The 17936-nt window shown below is 42.8% G+C and overlaps 1 protein-coding gene across 1 annotated transcript in view; it reads left to right on the top strand.

The window, feature by feature from the left end:
• Positions 1–17577, top strand: part of ARHGAP22 (Rho GTPase activating protein 22) — a 131260-nt gene extending 113683 nt beyond the window's left edge. Inside the window, exons 6-10 of the mRNA XM_009888712.1 lie at positions 2476–2608; positions 7071–7144; positions 8985–9106; positions 11911–12814; positions 17111–17577. Of these exons, the coding sequence (XP_009887014.1) occupies positions 2476–2608; positions 7071–7144; positions 8985–9106; positions 11911–12814; positions 17111–17339 (1462 nt within the window). The 3' untranslated portion in view covers positions 17340–17577. The remainder of the gene's footprint in view (positions 1–2475; positions 2609–7070; positions 7145–8984; positions 9107–11910; positions 12815–17110) is intronic.
• Positions 17578–17936: the final 359 nt, after the last annotated feature.

Genomic DNA, 17936 nt, shown 5'->3' on the forward strand with positions numbered 1-17936 from the left:
TCTTCTAATTCTTCCAGGAACATTATTTGGAACATTCTTCTAATTCTTCCCTCCCCTCAGCTTCCCAGACCACCCATCTTCCTTTCTTTGATTTTTTAACCACAGTCAGTATTTGCTCCCTAAATGGACGTGTCAAATATTTAGAGATATTTTCATGAAAAAATAAAGTTTAAAATCATCAAATTGTCTCACTTCATCTTCTCTTGAACAATATCTTTGTATTTTTAACTGAATGTCTGGGTGTTCTAGTTCAGAATTAGAATTATCTTAATTCATGAAGTGAACAAAGTTATTCTGGAAAATACTCATATTCTGGAACAGGACTATCTAAGGAAGGAATTAATTAGGAATGAAAGTTTCACTTTCATGTTTTACCTTAGTCCAATCCATACTAACTTCATTGTCATGAAGATAAGTCAAGCCACCCCCCAGCATTTTTAAAGCAGAAAGCACCTTTATTTCCATAGGTATTTGCACAGGCTAAATAGAACAGTGCTAAGTCTCACCTTTAACGAAGGCAGTAAATATCTCCATGAAGGAATGCCTGCCTTTTGGGTAGCTGATTTGAAACGTGATAACTGAAGGTTCAGTAAAGAATTAAAGGAAGCAAGCCTAGGAGCACCTGAGTAGTGTGACAGTTGATGGTCCCCCAGTCATTGCCTTTTGCTCTTCCCACCATGTCCACTGTCTGGTCTATGACATGTATAGTCACAGTGAAATGCTTCTCTTCCTAGCTAGCATAATTTTCTCTATGTGTAACTAAAACTCTCCATGTATGGCCTAGGATACCTAGGCAGTGGCAAATATTTTCTGCAAGTGTGAACTATATATGCTTGTTTCCAAATCAAGTGCAGTGAAAGCAATATCCTTTTTTCTCCTCGTTTCAGTCAGTGCTTTTAGATGTCTTTTGTATCTACAGTGATCTTCCAAATGCTAGAGCCTGTCTGCTCCGTGGTGGATCAGATCTCTGTGACGACTGATAACTAAAATATTTATTTTTAAAAGGCTTGCTTTTCCAATTTGGGTTTTAAATGCATATGTATATTCTTTAGAAAGGCTGGGTGTTGCTGTCTTGGAAGCACCTTACAGCAGCCTGCTCCTATTGCACTTCCATGCCACTGAACGTTTGGCTGGATTTCACATGGCCTTGTGGATGAAACAATAACTGCAGACAGCGGACCTGAAGCTGTAGTCTGGGCTCTGCTTCTGAGTGATAGTCATATCCACCATTCATCCCTGAAAGTCCACACTAAAAAAGAAAAAAAGAATAAGGATACCGACCTCATTCGTAAAGTATTTATAATCAACTGAAGAAAACCACTATGTGAAACTGTGGTATTCTGAAATATGATGCAGCTGTTTAATAGGAATAGCATTATCAGAATTAGTAGCAAGTGGTAGCTGCTGGTAGCTTTCTATTGTAATTTTTCCTGGTTTGGTTTAGGTGTGTCTTCCAAAAATGCTTAAAAACATACTGAGCAGAAGAGACTCAGCTTTTAGATAGAGGTGAGGATTTGAAGCTCTGTTGCCCCATGATTACTGATGTGTTTTTCTCAGCGTTCTTTAAAGACTGTCAGGCAATGGTGGGTAGTAGGGAGCCGGTGACAGAATATGTTTAGACTTCCAACAGTCGAAACCTTTAAGGAGGTCATCTGTGAAGATTAACAAAGTTGTACAATAGGAGACTTGGAATGAGGGACAGGTATCACCATACGTCAAAAGCTGGATAGGAAATGGGAAGGGAAGAACAGGTGCATCTTCATCTTGGGCTCTCACACCTCAACCCCAACTTAAAGCAAGGTAGAGAGAAGAGGAAAAAGAAGTTCCTGGAGTGGGAGAGAAAAGAAAAGTTGATATCCCAGCATAACAGATGGGCTAGGAAATGCCAGATACCCCAGCCTGGGAGAGGAGATGTGACTCACAAGCTGGGCAGACATGCCAAATAGCAATAGAGGGCCTGAAGGAAATACAGCTTCCTCTTTTTTTTTCTGAATGATTGACCAGGACATTTGGGAGTCTAGCCCATCAGATGCAGGTGGGTGCTGACTGCGGAGAGTATCAGGCAGGAGGGATCAGTAAGAGGACCAGAGGTTATGTTTGATTGCATGATGATGCAGAGCTCTGTTGTCAGTTCTGTGTGATCACAGTGCACTTGCCTGGACTGTATTGCATACACTCCTGATGCGCATTGGCTGAGGAACCACAGCACCACCCTATCTTAAGCAGTATCATCGGCATAGCCCTCCACTACCCATATTGCCGGAGATGCATTTATATCTTGACAAAATGGGAGATTTCCCTTGTTCCCAGGTAGACCCTCCTGCCTAGTACAAACATGTGGCAGTACTGCTTCCCTCCATGTGTCTACTTTGTCCCTGTCACTAAGAGAAGGGACCTTGGTGCATCCCTAACAACAGGCATCAAGCTTTGGGGTAGTGTGGGTTTCTAAATTTCCTTCCGTCTTCTTTATTGCAGCAACACAGATGTTCACACTGTGGCGTCCCTCCTGAAGCTTTACCTTCGAGAGCTGCCAGAGCCTGTCATCCCCTTTGCCAAATATGAAGACTTTCTTTCTTGCGGACAGCTGCTCTCAAAAGATGAGGGAGAGGTCAGTGATCCTTTTAATCTGCCTCCTTCTACCTCAGAGATTGTTCCCAAGACTCAATGTAGTACAGCTTTCTTCTCATTACTCTTTAGTCTTGATTTAAATCAGTGAAGTTCCCAGGAACCTTCTTCTGAATTTTCCTGAAACCATGAATTGGGTGTTAATATCACAGATTCCTGCTTGAAGCAGGAGCTTTTTAAAGTCAATCTTGTAGCCTGGTGCTTCTTTCTTCTGAACAAAGCAGTTCTGTAGCATAATCAGCAAGAGATGCAAGGTAGGTGATCCTGGGTTCCTTTCCCAGCCTTGCTGTTGGCTCATTAGCGAGCTGTATGAAGTCACTCCCTTTTTCTGTGTTTTCAGTTTCATACATCAGAACAGCGTGTTCTGCTTCCCCAAGTTTTTGGTGGATGAAATGTTCATCTGCGCGATGGTCTTTGCATTTCTTAGAGGAAAGGCACTACAAAAGGGCAGACTATGATATTATCCCAAACTGGGGGGAAATAGTGCTATGAATACTTTGCCAGAAGCTTCTTATGATGTTCCTCTCTTTGGTTTCTAGGCAAGGGAAGGGGCTGACAGAAACCTCCAAGTCTGTGGCAATCATGGAAATTTTGATTCACTGCTTGGGAGGAGCAGGATAATGTACAATATGATTAATTGATCTGTTTCATCTGTATTGTTCCTCTTGTGGTAAAGCCTGAGCTCCTTGCTGACTGCAAAGGCACGTTGGATCTGGTCTAATACGGGTGGAACTGTGCCACCTTCTAAAACAGAGGTTTAAAGAAGCTGTAAGGGTTGTTACTAGTGTCAGCTGAAGAAGCAAAGGCCTGAGGGCTTATAAATTGCGGTCCACAGTTCTGTCCCTTTTCTGTGTGTGGCCTCAAGAGCATGCTTACATCTTTGTCTCTGGTGGGGACTGTAAAAACTGTTCTTTCCTGAGAGCCTGGGGTTCACCTTTAGTTCAAGTGGCAGAAGGCTCTGGGGAGATTCAGTCCTTCATGATGCCCATAGGAAGATGCTTGTTTGCATGCATCAAATGTAGCATATCTGGTAATGTCATTTTTTTATGGATAAAAGGCAAGTTTGCTACTATCTGTACTCACATGATGTATCCCCTAGCCGAGTCCAAGAAAGTCCATTTCTGTGCATGACACAGCATATTACCACACATGGATATGCACTTGCACCCTGGACACAGCCACATCAGTGTGTCAGTGCACTAGTGTTGTCTTTTAATACGTACAGGTATGTGTGTACTAGCTCCAAAACTTGTTCATTTTCTGCCTTATCCTCAGTCAACTCGGGCATCTCTGCAGGGTGCTATGTAACAGACAGCACAATGGTTGATTTCACAAGAAACAGCAGCATTTCTAAGGCAGTGGAGCTGGTTTCATTTTGGTCGTAAGATGTGCAGACTGGGAAGTTTTGGATCCATTAAGCACTATTGCACAAGAGTAGAGACACTGCCAAGTTGGGCAAACGTAATTGTATAGCACTGCTCAGGTTATTAACTACGTAGTTTGCCTGATTTTGTCTGCACAGGCTGCAGCATTTTGCGAAGCAACATCTGTGTTGGTTTTGTGGGAGCAAGGCCAGACTCAAATGACTTGTAGTGCAGTATTCTCTTTGGACTAGAAAGGCAATGAGGAGCGCTAGGTAGCCAAAATGTAAGCTTACAAAATACGGTACCGCTGATAGCACAAAGTTGTCTTGTTAAGCTACTGTTGTAAACATAACTATTTTCTTTTGTCGGGAAAGTCTGGAACGTCAACACGGGCTGTTTACTGTTTCAGAAAGGAAGGTGGAGTGCACACAGCAAGGGCGGAGAGGCTGTACGTGCACAGTAGCACGCAGAACAGAATATAGCACAAAGTCATACCCAGCCTGTAGGGCCTGACTCACCTCCCACATGGAAAAATCCCCCTGCTCAAAAATGTGGTTTCATTGAAACTGTAATTTTTTTAGTGCAAAATGATAAGCAGGGAATTTCAAAATCAAACATTTCATTTTGAAAAAGTATTTGGAAAAAAAAATGCAATCTCTTGTTTTAATTTGAAGTACTAATTTGTTTTCATTTTTCACTTGGAAGTTTTGAATGAGACTTTTGGACTCACAATATAATTTTCTTTTGTTTTGTGCAACCACTCTTTCAATAACAACAGAATTTCTGAAGGCAAAATGGCCATCCAGATAAAATTGTTGGCACCTCATGCTGCTACATTGTGACCATAGATAGGAACTATTATGATGTTAGCTTGGCCTAATCACCAACTCCAGCACTACCCTAAGCTTTCCATTTTTCATTCAGATTGCTGTTCATCTCCATTCTGCGCTCAACTGTTCACTGGTGTTGGAATGCAAACAGAAACGTAACGGAGACCTTGGGTTGTACTGAGGCCTCCGGGTACCTCCACAGGACTGAAGCATTAAAAAAGATTTGATTCTGATCCCGACTTGGCTGGGGAGAGGGATTGAAAATGAAAAACAATTTTAGAGTAAGAGTAATTGAAATATCTTAAAATATCTAAAAACTAATTTGAGTCTGAGGTGACTTGACGTGATAGTATTTTAGCCTTTACTGCTGCCTTTGCTCTGGAGATGGACACAGCAGTTCAGTGGGCTAAGCATGTGGCTTTGAATTTTTAAAGAGGCGTATGAATTAGGGTGAAGTGTTGCTAGTTTTCCAGCCCAACTAGAAACTCCAAACTGGTGCTGATCTGTTACACACATTGCAAAATTCTTGGGTTTGGGATCACTCCTTGGAAAGCATGTGTCTGTGGTGAATTAGACATGCAGCATTTTCAAGGAGGTATGAGTTATTACTGCAAAATACCAGGATGAATGACATGCAGTGCCTCTATTGTTTGCTAGGCTGCAGCCATAAGTATGATCAGTGCTATTTGTTAATAACACAGTAGTTTCTAGCTTGCATTTTCTTTTATACTTTTGCTGTGGTGTTACTAGGCTCAGCCTTCTGCCCTCAGGTATTTTGTGGGTACAAACCTGTGACAGAGCTGATAAATGCTGTGGCAGGAGAGAAAGCTTTTTTTAACCTAGCAAGTGTTTGTACCTTGACAAATATGAAGATATTGTGTAATAGCACGTTTGTGATTCCTCGTGACAGAGCATGGATGATAAATTTTTAGCACCATTTTTTCTTTCAGGTAGCATCTTGTACCTTTAGGTTATGTTTCTAGCTGTTCACAGCTGCCTGCAGTTTCTGTTCCAAAGCCCCCTCTTGCATCCAGTGGAGCCACGGTATTTTAATTCAGAGTACTTGAAATACAGTGCCAAATACCATCCTTATTTCTATATTTGAAATAAATTAGGTTACAGAGCAAAATTCAAGAGGGAATTAGGTCTGTTAGCTCACCTATTTCCAGTTCAAACTCCTCACTTGAAAGCTGGATGACCCAAACAACTGACCTTAACCTTCACATAAGTAGCAGCTGTCCTTGATTCAAGTGTTTTCAGAAGTTTAAAAAAAGGTGACCGAGATTTTAAAAAATGACTAGTCTTTTCTTGGTGTTTCCATTGTTGTCACTGTTAAACCAGCATAATTTTTAAGATAAGGAATTAAAAAGGACTTACTGCTTTGAAGAATTCTTTTTTAAGTGTCAGTTTTTTATTAGAGGACTTTTTTGGACATATAGAATAAAAAAAGTGTCTATGCATTCAGGATGTTAAGGATGGAGGCAGCAATACAGACTGCTCTCTGGGTCTTTCTGACTTGCCTGGACCAGAGAAATTGGGAAGATATTGCAAGAGGCTGGCCAACAGAATTCCCTCCCTAACAGTCCTTAATAAATCGAGGAAAGTTTGAAATGAATGTCCAACTTGTACTTCTTTGCCTTGGAACCAGCCGCTTCTGGAATTTCTCCATCATTAGTTAGCAGCCTTCCATCATTAGTTAAGAGCTATCACTCTTCCCAAATGTGAAATTTTATGAGGAAGTATGTCACAGCTTGTAATGACTGCAAATGGAAGTAAGAAATTAAAAAGGAGGTAGTTGAATTGGAATGTTGTTTAGCTTTTTTAAGAAAAAACTCTTCTCTGCTCAGTTGAGCATTACTGCAATGTATTTATACCACACTCAATGCCTCAAAGTTTCAAATAGGCTAAGTGCTGAAAAGGGCCCTTTGCTGGTACATTTATACCAATGCCAGTGGGCAGACTTTGAAGACTAGCAGGCCTCGCTAATTGAAAGCTTCTACATCAACCATTAAAGTTGACAGAAGGATTTACGCTGATTTTGAGAACTGAATCAAGTTCTGGATATTGTGATTTTGATAAGGCACAACACACACTGGATGACACCTTTTTTAAAGCAAAGCCTCCTTGTGTTATCATTTGTTGTTCATGGTTTTGGCTTTGGAAAGAGGGATTTGTAGTACTGAAGGAAAGTCACGTCTGCTTTGCATCCTTTGTATTAATAGCTCTCCTTCTTGTTTTTCCTGTCCCTCAGGGTACCCAGGAACTGGTTAAACAGGTGAAGAATTTGCCCCAAGCCAACTACAACCTCCTCAAATACATATGCAAGTAAGTGAAATTAATTAACACTTGGAAAAGTCACTAAGTTTTGTGAGGCTCAGTCTTAAATGCAAATAATTTGCTCTGAAAGTATGAATATTCAAACAGCACTTACATGGAAGTTACTGCTCCTATAAAACATGTGGAGCTGAACGTGCAGCCTGCCTGAAGGAAGCTCTTGGTTTATCCAAGAGCATCAGCCAAGCAAATTTCTGTCACCCGCAGCCTTGGTAGCAGGTATGAATGATACTAATATATTGTTTATTTCAGAAGCACTTAAAGGCCGGTAAAGACAGACATTTTTTCCAGGTACTGCACACTTGGAAGATTTATGACACAAGCTGAGTAGCAGATGCAGTCAGAATAGCCAGTCTGGCCTCAGCTCTGGTTTGGAAGCAGGGTTGGGAGTGGCTTCCCCTTGGAGTACCAGGGACTCCACAGCCTTGTCTCCTCTCATCTCTCTGCTGACTCTCCCAGTTTTTGCAGAGTGGGCTGGAATGTGTTTTGGGAGGTGGAACAAACTGTTACCCTAGATACAACGTAGTGAACTTTATGCTGTAATCTAGTCTCCGTGGTAGTTAGTCCCTTTATGACCAGTGGGATTTGCGCATCTGGAGCAGGCAATAGACACAAACACTGACATGAAGCCCATTATTATTCAAGAGATGTCAAATCCTTCCCAAGTGTACACACAAATAGCATTTCTGAAATGTATTTTTTGCATGCTTTAAAAAAATTGTTTTGCCTCACGATGTGCTTCTGTAGACATTTGTTTTAATATCTGAGCACCTCAACATGAATGGCTGAGGCAGGGGAATATAATTATATATGTTTATAAGTGAAGAACTGAAGAAAGGAAAGGCAAGTAGAATTTTCTTCTGACTTAATGAAGAAAACAGGATTCTTGGGTCTCAGCACAGTGTCTGCTACAGGGCAAAGCCGCAGAAAAAATAGGAGTGCCTAGAAAAGTCATGCTGCAAGTAGAAGCATTCAAAAATTTGCCAAGTAGCGCAGAATGACAAGGAAACTTTTTCCCTGCCAAAACCCATACAGTCATCCAAAAATTAACAGTAGTTTAGGAAACAGTACAGACAGAGTGAGAGTGTTCACTTTTGGAGCCACTGAGTCCTATTTGTGCTGTTGTAGATTTGCATGTCATATAGTCCTTTTTAGAACTGAGCTAATTATGTAGAAACTATTTAGGTGTTTGTTACAGCCTTTCTCTTACTACAACTCCTATTGGGGGGCTGTTCCAGATTACAAAAACATTAACTGTTAGAAACTTTCTACTGATTTCCAGCTTATACATATGGATAGCCAGTCTGTCTGGATTTCTTCATGTGCTGTCTTTGGCTTCCGTGATCTTTTTCTTGTGTTTATGTTTGGCCAGCCGATGCATTCACAAGAAGCATTTGGGCTACCTCTTTATCTGTATTTTGTTAGATTCAAGCAACAAAATTGTTTCCACAGGCTTCTAGTTCTAGGATGAGGAGATGAGTCACACGCATTTTTACTTCTATTACATCTGTAAGTGAAAACTGGCAGAAGTCTATCTGTGTAATTGGAGAATTCCTATAGAATGTGAAAATCTGTTTTTTCATACCCAGTAGAAGGCTCCCTGGTAGCCTGGTACTTTTGGCAGAAAGCATCCTGTCCTCTCTTGTTCATACACTAGGAGGGATCTGAGGTTATTACTGAGTATCTAAGCTGCAGTAGTCCCTAGAAGCATTTCAGGTACTAGGGTTGTATAAACACAGGGCAAAACTGTTCCTGCCCCAGAACGCCTACAGTCTGAGAAGTGACGACTTATTCCTCTCCTCCTTTGATTTTTCTGGGGGGGCTTTTCAAGGTTCCTTGATGAAGTTCAGGCTCACTCCAGCATTAACAAGATGAGTGTCCAGAACCTGGCTACAGTATTTGGACCAAATATATTACGGCCCAAAATGGAAGACCCAGTGACCATGATGGAAGGTAAGTACTACTTTTGTGAGATAACACAACACCTTTGTATTGGAGCTGTAAGAGTATGCTGGAAGTCATTCTTCATTGGTAGCAGTATCACTTGACTGCACAATCAGGAACAAGTCAAGCAATCCCTTTCATCAGTGCCTGTGAGGGATTGTACCCGTTGGCCTCTGTTATCCCACTCACCACTGGCCGGGGAGTGTCTCTCCTCTCCACCACATGGAAATGCCTCTGCCCTGTCGTAAGTTGTTTGTGAAACTCTTTTTGAACCCACTGCTAAAATGAAAGCTCAGATGTTCTTCAAAAGGACCGTGTTTAAGTACCAAACTGCTTTCATTTAGTATTGGTGCATTTCGGTGGTTAGACAGCTCCCTGTAAAGGACATCCAGTTCACAACCAAAGACGTGCTGTAGTTTTTGCTGTGCCACAGTGGCTATAACTAGGTGTTTTAGAAGTGTTGCTGTCTAAGCAGGCTGTGTGCAGGTCAGAACTTCACAGAACCCAAGGAGTAAGTTGAAAATCACTGTTAATTTTGGATGTAAAAATCTAAAGCTTGAAAATTATCTACCTCCGTGTGGGTCAGGAAATGCTCAGGGCATGATCTCTGGCTGGTTGACACTAAAGCTGGGATACAGCCCCTCTCCCAGGTGGCACTGGAGCACAACTACTGCGGTGCAAGTTTTAGCAGGGTATTTGCATCGAGTTTTGTGTGATCTTGGCAAGCCTGCAAAAAGAAATGATGGATTCATCCTGCATTAGGCACAGATAGAGGTGCTGTGCCCAGGATGTCTGAACTCAGCCCTGGCACTGCTCCCTAGCTGTAGGGGACAGCTGACTTGGTGTTCTGTGTGATGGAAATCCTTCACAGAACGCCAGTGTTATCATGCCTTAGCAGCAGCAGTGCCTTTAGCTCTGCACAAGGGACCTCTGAAAGGCACTGCAGATGTGTGCCCCACAGACGCCAACTCACTATAAGGTAGCAGGTCAGCTTCAGAGCATGGCCTGACATACTATACTTGTTCAGGGACTCGAAGCCTGCCACAGAGATGTGTCCCATATTATTAAGGGTAGATTTGAGACCTTTCCTTCGAAGCAGGGAAGGTATAAAAATGGGGGGGGGAGTGCAAGAGCAGATGCTGGGTTATTCAGTATTACAAAGGTAGGGATAGCGGAAACCTCAATCTGTTGTGTGATGCTGTGACTTCCCCTAGTGGCCAGCTGGCCAGAGTTGATAAGAATCTTACAGCCTTGGCCAACATGCTTTTTGTTCAGCTGGTACAGATGACAGGTTTGGGTTCAGTTCACCTCTGCCATTTCATTATGCAGTTCAGGAGATGGCAGAGGTGCTTGTATTGTGTGTAGGTGCACAGGTACCACAGATGCTGTGGGCTCATGATCTTTCCTAATCATCATCTAAAACCACTACAGTGACCTGAGTTGGAATTCTGTATTACCACAGACCTGAACTGTAGAAAAATGGGGATCCGGTGACTGGATTTTTAGACTTAATCATTATACTCATTAGCAACAGCAATGACAATGTTTTGTTTTATTGTTAGTTGAGAACAGAAGATTGGTATAATAACAGAGAAGTGGAAAGACTCTCAGTAAATTTTTTTTTAAGCTTCAGGGTAAGATGGATCTGCTAAATCAACTGATACAGAAAAATACTGCTGCCAGTTCTTAACAAAAAGCACTTTAATTGTGTTTCTCTTCAAATTTAAATCGTGTATTTCAAATAGAAATATCTGAAGTTTGACAGCTAAATTGTTAGGAATGCCTTTATCTCCAGAGAGGTTTATTTCTCTCTCTGCTTTCGCAGACATAATATAGAAGTTGAAGGTGAGCTCAGTACCTCTTTCTATCAGGCAGAAACCTCATTATTGACTTCAGGCTCTTATCTTGAAGCTCTGAGTATGTTAATCTTATTCTCTATTTCAGACAATCCTTAAATAGAATTACATATTCACTCTTTTTAAGGTTTTCCTCTTTTGTAGAAGAAATTGTTTTGTATTAGGTCTGGTAAGTGGTGTTCTCTGTTAGTTCATAATGGTCTGCTCCACTACTACAAAACAATGACAACTCATTTATGTGGATTTAAATAATTGCAAGTACTTTCTGTACTTGCTGTACACCTTCTGCAGATGCACGTATCATAGATGTCATACTTTCTGCAAGTTTCTCTGTACACTGCAGCAGAAAGCCTGAGCTGATGAAATTTCTTGTTCTTCAATAAGCACCGGCTCTGGGTCTGTTAAGACTATGAAACTGGATGCAATGTACTTGTGGAAACCTGCCGGGTTTGGAAGCTGGACAGAGAGGTGCTCCATCCCAGTGAATAGTTTAGTGTGTTCAGGATGTGGCATGCATCTCTGCACAGGGCTATGCTGTCCTGCGTGGGTGCAAACACTGGGATTGATGCTGGCTCTGACCCCCATGCCTTGGTGTGGTACTGGCATGCCCTGTTTTCCAGGTGTCCTCCTCCTCTGTCATCCTCAAAGGTGTCCTTAAGCAGGCCAGTTTACTAATCATTGCCAGTGATCATTTGTACTCTGCTAGTCAGCTACATTCATGAGCTGGACTGACACCTACATCCCTCACAGTCCCCATTTCCAGCAAGGGGAATGATTCCTGTCTGTCTCTTGCAGTCCCGTACAGAAAGGCCCAGAGCAGTTGTTTGTGCAGACCCATTGCAGTGCATGGTGGCCACAGGCCTGCCTCGCGAGGGCCTCACAGGGCATTTCATGTTAGGCAGTGAGTGTCTGAGCTCTTCCTTGTCTCCACTGCTTGCCTTTGTTTTCTCCCCACAGGCACCTCACTAGTTCAGCACCTGATGACAGTGCTGATAAGTGAACAGGGGCGAATTTTTGCTGTTCCTCAGGCAGAGGTGCCAGGGAGCCAGCTGGAAATCAGACCTGTTCGTCAGCGCAGTACTGTGGAGTGGATCTCTGAGGAGGACGGGGAGGACAGCAGGTCAGAGAACAGTGTTCCCAGCCCCGCTGATTTGCCTTCTAGCAATGCTGTGGCACTAGAGGCCACTGCTGGACCTGCAGTGAAAAACACTCCTTCAGAGCACAGTAGCAAACTGACTCAGCCTGCCACCAGCCCCAGCAAGAGAGTGCAGACGCTGCCTCCGTGGAAATACTCCTTCCGCCAGCAAGGAGCACGGTCCGTGAGTCCAAAGCTGGGCAGCTCATCCTTAGATATCCCCAACCTCTCCTCCAGTGGGAACTGGTTGATGAACGGACTGTACTCCCTCCGAGGCCATCGCCGGACAGCCTCTGGGGAGCGAGTTAAAGACTCGTGTTCTTCTCAGAGACTCTCTACTTACGACAACGTCCCTTCATCCAGCCTCTCCCTTAGCACACACAGTATCGCCAGCACGACATGGTCTACATCATCATGTGAAATCTCTGTGATGGACTCGGTGAGCAGCTGCCCAGCCTGCCGGGCCAGTGACTCTTCTGCTTTAAGCTCCCTCAAAACTGAGTGGATAACTCAGGGCTCGTTGTCTCAGAGTGAGGTCAAGACTGCAGATCTGGACAACAGCAGTGACAGGTTTGAAGCATGCAGCAGCAGCAGCAGCGAACAGAGCAACCCGGCTGCAGCTTCCAGAGACTCTGTCAAATGCTCGAGGGCCTTACAGAGTTTGGTGGTGGAACTAAAGACAGAACTGAGCAAACAGAGGACTGAGTATGAGACTAGTATCAAAAGGTAATGTCATCTGCAGGGGGGACAAGGAAGTTGTCTGTCAGCATTACCTCTGTTTGAACATGGGTGTGGGCTACCAAGCGTATCAGGTTCTCAGACCTGGAGTTTGAGGTTGGGAGACCGCAGATTTGGTTCCACTCTTTTCTCACTGCTCTCTGAATCCAACTTTTCTCTCTCTGATTTAAGAGGATGAAAAAGATGGGGTTTCCATCACACAGGGAATCCCAATATTTCACATTCTAAGTTTTCACTGGAAATCAGAACTGCACAGGTAATGCCAAAGTCTCCTCTTTCTCAGTGTCCTGGGAGAAACAGCAAAGCAAACATCTTGGAGGGAGGGACTGGGACCCGGGGTGGTCAGGCCTCAACAAGGAACTGTGCAGGTGCCAGGATTTGTACCAAATCAGTGTAAAATACAGGGCTTCTTGCTGCTTTTTCCAACAGAAACATTCTTCAGGAAACTGATCTCGACTATTCTCTGGGGGTTGTTTTTGTGGTGGTGGGATTGCATCTCTACAACTTTTTCAGCAGACTTTTGGTGTTGAACTTCCAGAAACCTCACTTTTGATTTTTGATGTACTTGTAGTGGTCCTTTGCTCATATGGCCAGCCACTGACTCAAAATAGCAGCAAGGTGCTAGTTGCACAGCAGTTACATGAATTGCGTATTTATTTTCTCACTCTGATGTTTACTTGCACAGCTGCAGCTTCTGGTGCTGTACTTTAGATCTGTGCTCAGAAAAATTCCTTCCAGTTTTCAGGTGAGATGTGTGTGAGGGCAGGGGCTGTAGGAAGCAGAAAGTACTAATAATTAGGAAATCATATTTATTTGTGTGAGTTAGTATATGAGGTTTTATGAGTGTAAGTGCTTAGTAGAATGACTTTCAGGCAAGTACTTGGAGAAATATGCACATGAAATAGCATTGCTTAAAAGAATTATATATGTTTTAATATACAAATTATGCAAAATTGCACACCATCTTATAATACAGAAGAATCATCAATAGCCTGGGCTCTGCAGCACTGGTACTTTGCGCTGGAAAAGGGCTGGAGTCCCATGTCTTACAAATAGTTGAGTTCTCAGCTTTTCAGAGAATCACAGAATGGTCAGGGTTGGCAGGGACCTCTGGAGATCATCTAGTCCAACCCCGTGTGTTAAGGTGATAATGTTGTACTCCTTCGATTTTTAAAACTCTGGTAGCATTTATGTGCCTGTTTCCTATCAGTCTCCCAAACACGGTACCAGGAGCACATATAACTGTTTGTAGGGATTGTATAGCACAGCTTTAGGCTATGTTTGTTGCCTCTTTTTTTTCTTAATGTCTCAAAAATGTATCTGAACTGTGAGCTCTTCCAGTGGGCCAGCTGCTAAGGTAGGAATTTCACTTCCTACCTTCCTGCTTTATTTTATGATTTCCTGTGGTGGTAGCTTGCCAGCCCCTGCAGCTTTCCTGCCTCTTGCATTGTACTGCCTTGGTACGTGAGGCTGGAAGGAGAACCAGGCCATGTAGCAGTCTCAGTTCCCACCTAACATAAAAGCTTACCCCCACCTTGTTGTGTTCCAGGTAGAAGAGCTGATGAGAACACCACCAGTTGCTAGCGTGGTGTGTTGGAAAAGGTCTGTGAATGAGGATGGTAGTTCACGGCTTATCTATCTGCTTTTTTTAGACACCCTGGTGATGCAGAATGGGAGGGGAATGAGGGTATGAGCCTTGCATTTAATTCTGCAGAGCTGCCCTGGCAAGCCTTGTTGCAGGGATACGGAGCAATAAACAGAACAGAGACAAGGCTGCAAAACTTGGAAATGAGTACCTGCACATTTTTTCCTGCTGCCTGGGGGAAAGAGACAGCTTTCCACCTCTTATCAGCAAAACTTTTACACGGGGCCTTTAGCTGTTGACATCAGGGACATCCAGGAAGACCTGTTCTGCATTCCAGCTGTTGAGCAGTTCCAGCTGCTTCAGCTCTAACACCTGCCTTTCCTCTTTAGCCAGACAGGGACACAGAGCACTGTGGCTGGAGGGGGGAGGACTATAAATTGGCCAGGTCTCACAGGGCAAAGTAGCTAGGAGGAAAAACGCCTAATGAACTAGTAGTTTCATAAAACCAGGCGAGATGCAATCAGTGCCCTTTTGTATTAAACAGGATGACTCCAGCTGTTCAGGATTACAGCCCGAAGGATCTTGCTGTCAAGTCTGAGAATTTGAAGCCAAGTTTTTCAGCTCTCAAAAATTTTGTTACATCTGCAGCAATTTACATGTGCAAAAATATGTTTCTTTTGAGACTGCATGAAAGTCTGCTCCTTTGGAAAGACAGGAGCTAACTAGTAAAGAAGGGAGGCTATTTAGCAGGAAAACTTTGGGTTGCCTCACTAGCTTTATTTTATTGAAGATAATGTAGTCCCCAAAAGTAATAATTAGTTCCTTTACAATTGTATGTGTGCTTGTGTGGTTTGCAGAAGTCAGTTTGTGTAGCAGGGCATGTTTTAATGAAGGAATATGAGCTTTTTGTTGGCACATACATAAGCGGAGGGAAAGCAGAGTCAGTACCTGCCTGGGGCAGAGGTAAGGAACACTTGCTGATGGAAAAGCTGTTATTTATCATCATCAACTGCCCATTTTCTCTCTCTTAGTCAGAGGGAGGCAAGTTTTATGGCCTTCCTGTAAGCAGTCTGTTCCAGAGCATTTCTTCCTCGAGGCTAGTGTAATTATCAGGCATCCTCTGTCGAGTTTCAGTAATTCAAGTTTACCACCTGGGACTCTTAAGAAACTGGAAGTATCTTGGAGAGGACTATTATGTTGTGTATGTAGAAATGCAGTAAGTACTGTGCCCCTGTGTCATTCAGAACATGGACAGCTAGGCTAGGCTGCTGTAGCTGACCTGTAAACTTTGCAGTGGAAAAATTTAATTGGTAGCTCAGACCTGTAGGATGTAACAAAAATGCAATAAAGGGGGGTGGGTGGTGTATGTGGAACTCTCCTAGCTTCAGAAGAGTCCTTGTGTATAGCAGAAGACAGGTAGCTGGGAGATAAAAGTCTGCCTTCACTGAGATGGGCGCATTTTTGCAGACAAACTATACGTTTCTCTTCACTCACCAGTGCAGCTGTTGGTCTGCTGGACTTCATGATGAGGGCACCTGTGTGTGACTTTCCTAATATGTTGTGAAAGTTGTGACAATGAACATATTGCCATCCTTAGCTGTATGTGAAGGAACAGTTCAAGGGGATGCACTGCACTGCCTGCAAAATTGCCTCTCGGGTGATTACAAAATGGAATTCAGATGCTTCTGTGACTGTCACAAAGGTCCCTTTTTTTTTTTTTTTTTTTAAGGTTGTGAAGTCTACAGCTTGTCCTTGTTGAGTATCATTTGTCCTTTCTAAAAATAATCCTTTCACAGGGAAGCCAGGCACCCCAGCTTCACAGCTGGGTGTTCTACTGATCAATGAACCTAAGAGATGGTGATTTTTTGGTTTGGGGTTGTTTTTTTCTCCCCACAAAGTTAGAGAGGGGACACAGCCTAATTTTTAAAATATCCTTTCTGACTATTCTAGTGATCAGAAATTGCTATCTGGATGTACCCCCTCCCCTGTATTAACACCACTACTCTGTCTCGTGATTAGGAAACATGTTGGGGAGGACAGCAAGTGATGGGCCTTCTGCGCTTGTTTCAAATCAAAAAACCATGAAACTTGTTCTTTGACCTTCTTAGAGAAAAGCATTAGAGCTTTGTGCACAGATAAATTTAAGGTCTGTTCTTCAGATTCTTCCTCATGTGAAATGTTGGGTTTTGTAAAATTTTGTACAATATGAAAAACTTTTACTGCCCTACCCCAATGTCAGTGATAAACTTTACAGAAAATACCATAAAATGGGTAGTGAGGAAGGACTATGACCTCATTCCTACCTGACCTCCAAGGATGTTCCTTTGTACTGGATATCCATAGAGAGAAACACAGTATCAGGATGAAAACAGAGATTAAAAGATTATTTTGGAATTATATATTTGAGCTCAGCGTGACTGAGGAGTTAATGTATCTCCTCAGACATTCAGGCTGTTGCCCAAAAGTAAGCATTGTTTTGTAAGACTTGAGCATATTTTCTCAAGATACAAACAGAGGAGAGGCTCCAGTCTCTGCCCTTAAACTCAACAATAATGAAAGGGCAATTAGTGCCCTCCTTTAAAACTTCCTCTTAGAATGAAGCTAGCTATAATAAATATAAGTTATCAGCAGTATTTATCCAGCCACTTAAAAAAATCTCTTTTTCACCCCCCTCCCTCTCTCTCTCCTTTGGTTTTAAGAATTGAAGAAACAAGTGCAGACCTGAGGAAACAAGTGGTTAGGTTAGAAGAAGAACTGGACCAAGAACGAAAGAAATACACAATGCTGGAAATAAAGCTGAGGAATTCTGAACGTGCTCGGGAAGATGCTGAGAAAAGAAATCACCTCCTGCAGAAGGAAATGGAAGAGTTTTTTTCAACATTAGGATGTTTAACTGTTGGCAGTCGAAGTGCTAAAGTCCCCAAGTAGAACAAGCTGATGAACAACACAGAGATTATATTTCTGGCAAAACCAGTGAAAGTGCACATTTTGTCCTGGTATACTCATGTATCATGAGTAATTCTACAGTGATCGTGCTCTTGGTGACACTTGCTCTGTTGTCTTTACATGTGCTGTAGTATTTGGGCCAGCTGGGAAAGACTGCTAAACATAATGCTTGAGAGTTTAGGTATCAGATTGCGAAGAAAGAGAGGGAACCCTTTTTATCTATAAATTAAAAGACACTATTCCCCACAGCTGTACTGCTGCCATCTCGGACTTACTGCACCATCCTTTTGCTGGCTGTAGGACAGTGGAAGGTCCTGCAAGGTGGGTGGGATGACCAGAACAGATGGACAGGCTGAGCCTGGAGCTGAGGCCCTCCTACAACCTGCACATTGGGAAGATGGCAGTTCCAGTACGACACCACATTCAATTTGGTTTAGCATATGGATTTAATGAGGTGTTTTTTCTCCCCATTGCCTACATAAAGTTTGTTCAAATTTCGCATTCCTAAAGTGGCATTATTTTATGAAGGTAAGGTGAAAACCAAGTCTGCAAATGAGCTGAAGACACCAAGATCTTGAC

This window comes from Charadrius vociferus, unplaced genomic scaffold, assembly GCF_000708025.1.
Source record: "Charadrius vociferus isolate BGI_N301 unplaced genomic scaffold, ASM70802v2 scaffold436, whole genome shotgun sequence".
In the NCBI taxonomy this organism is placed as follows: domain Eukaryota; kingdom Metazoa; phylum Chordata; class Aves; order Charadriiformes; family Charadriidae; genus Charadrius; species Charadrius vociferus.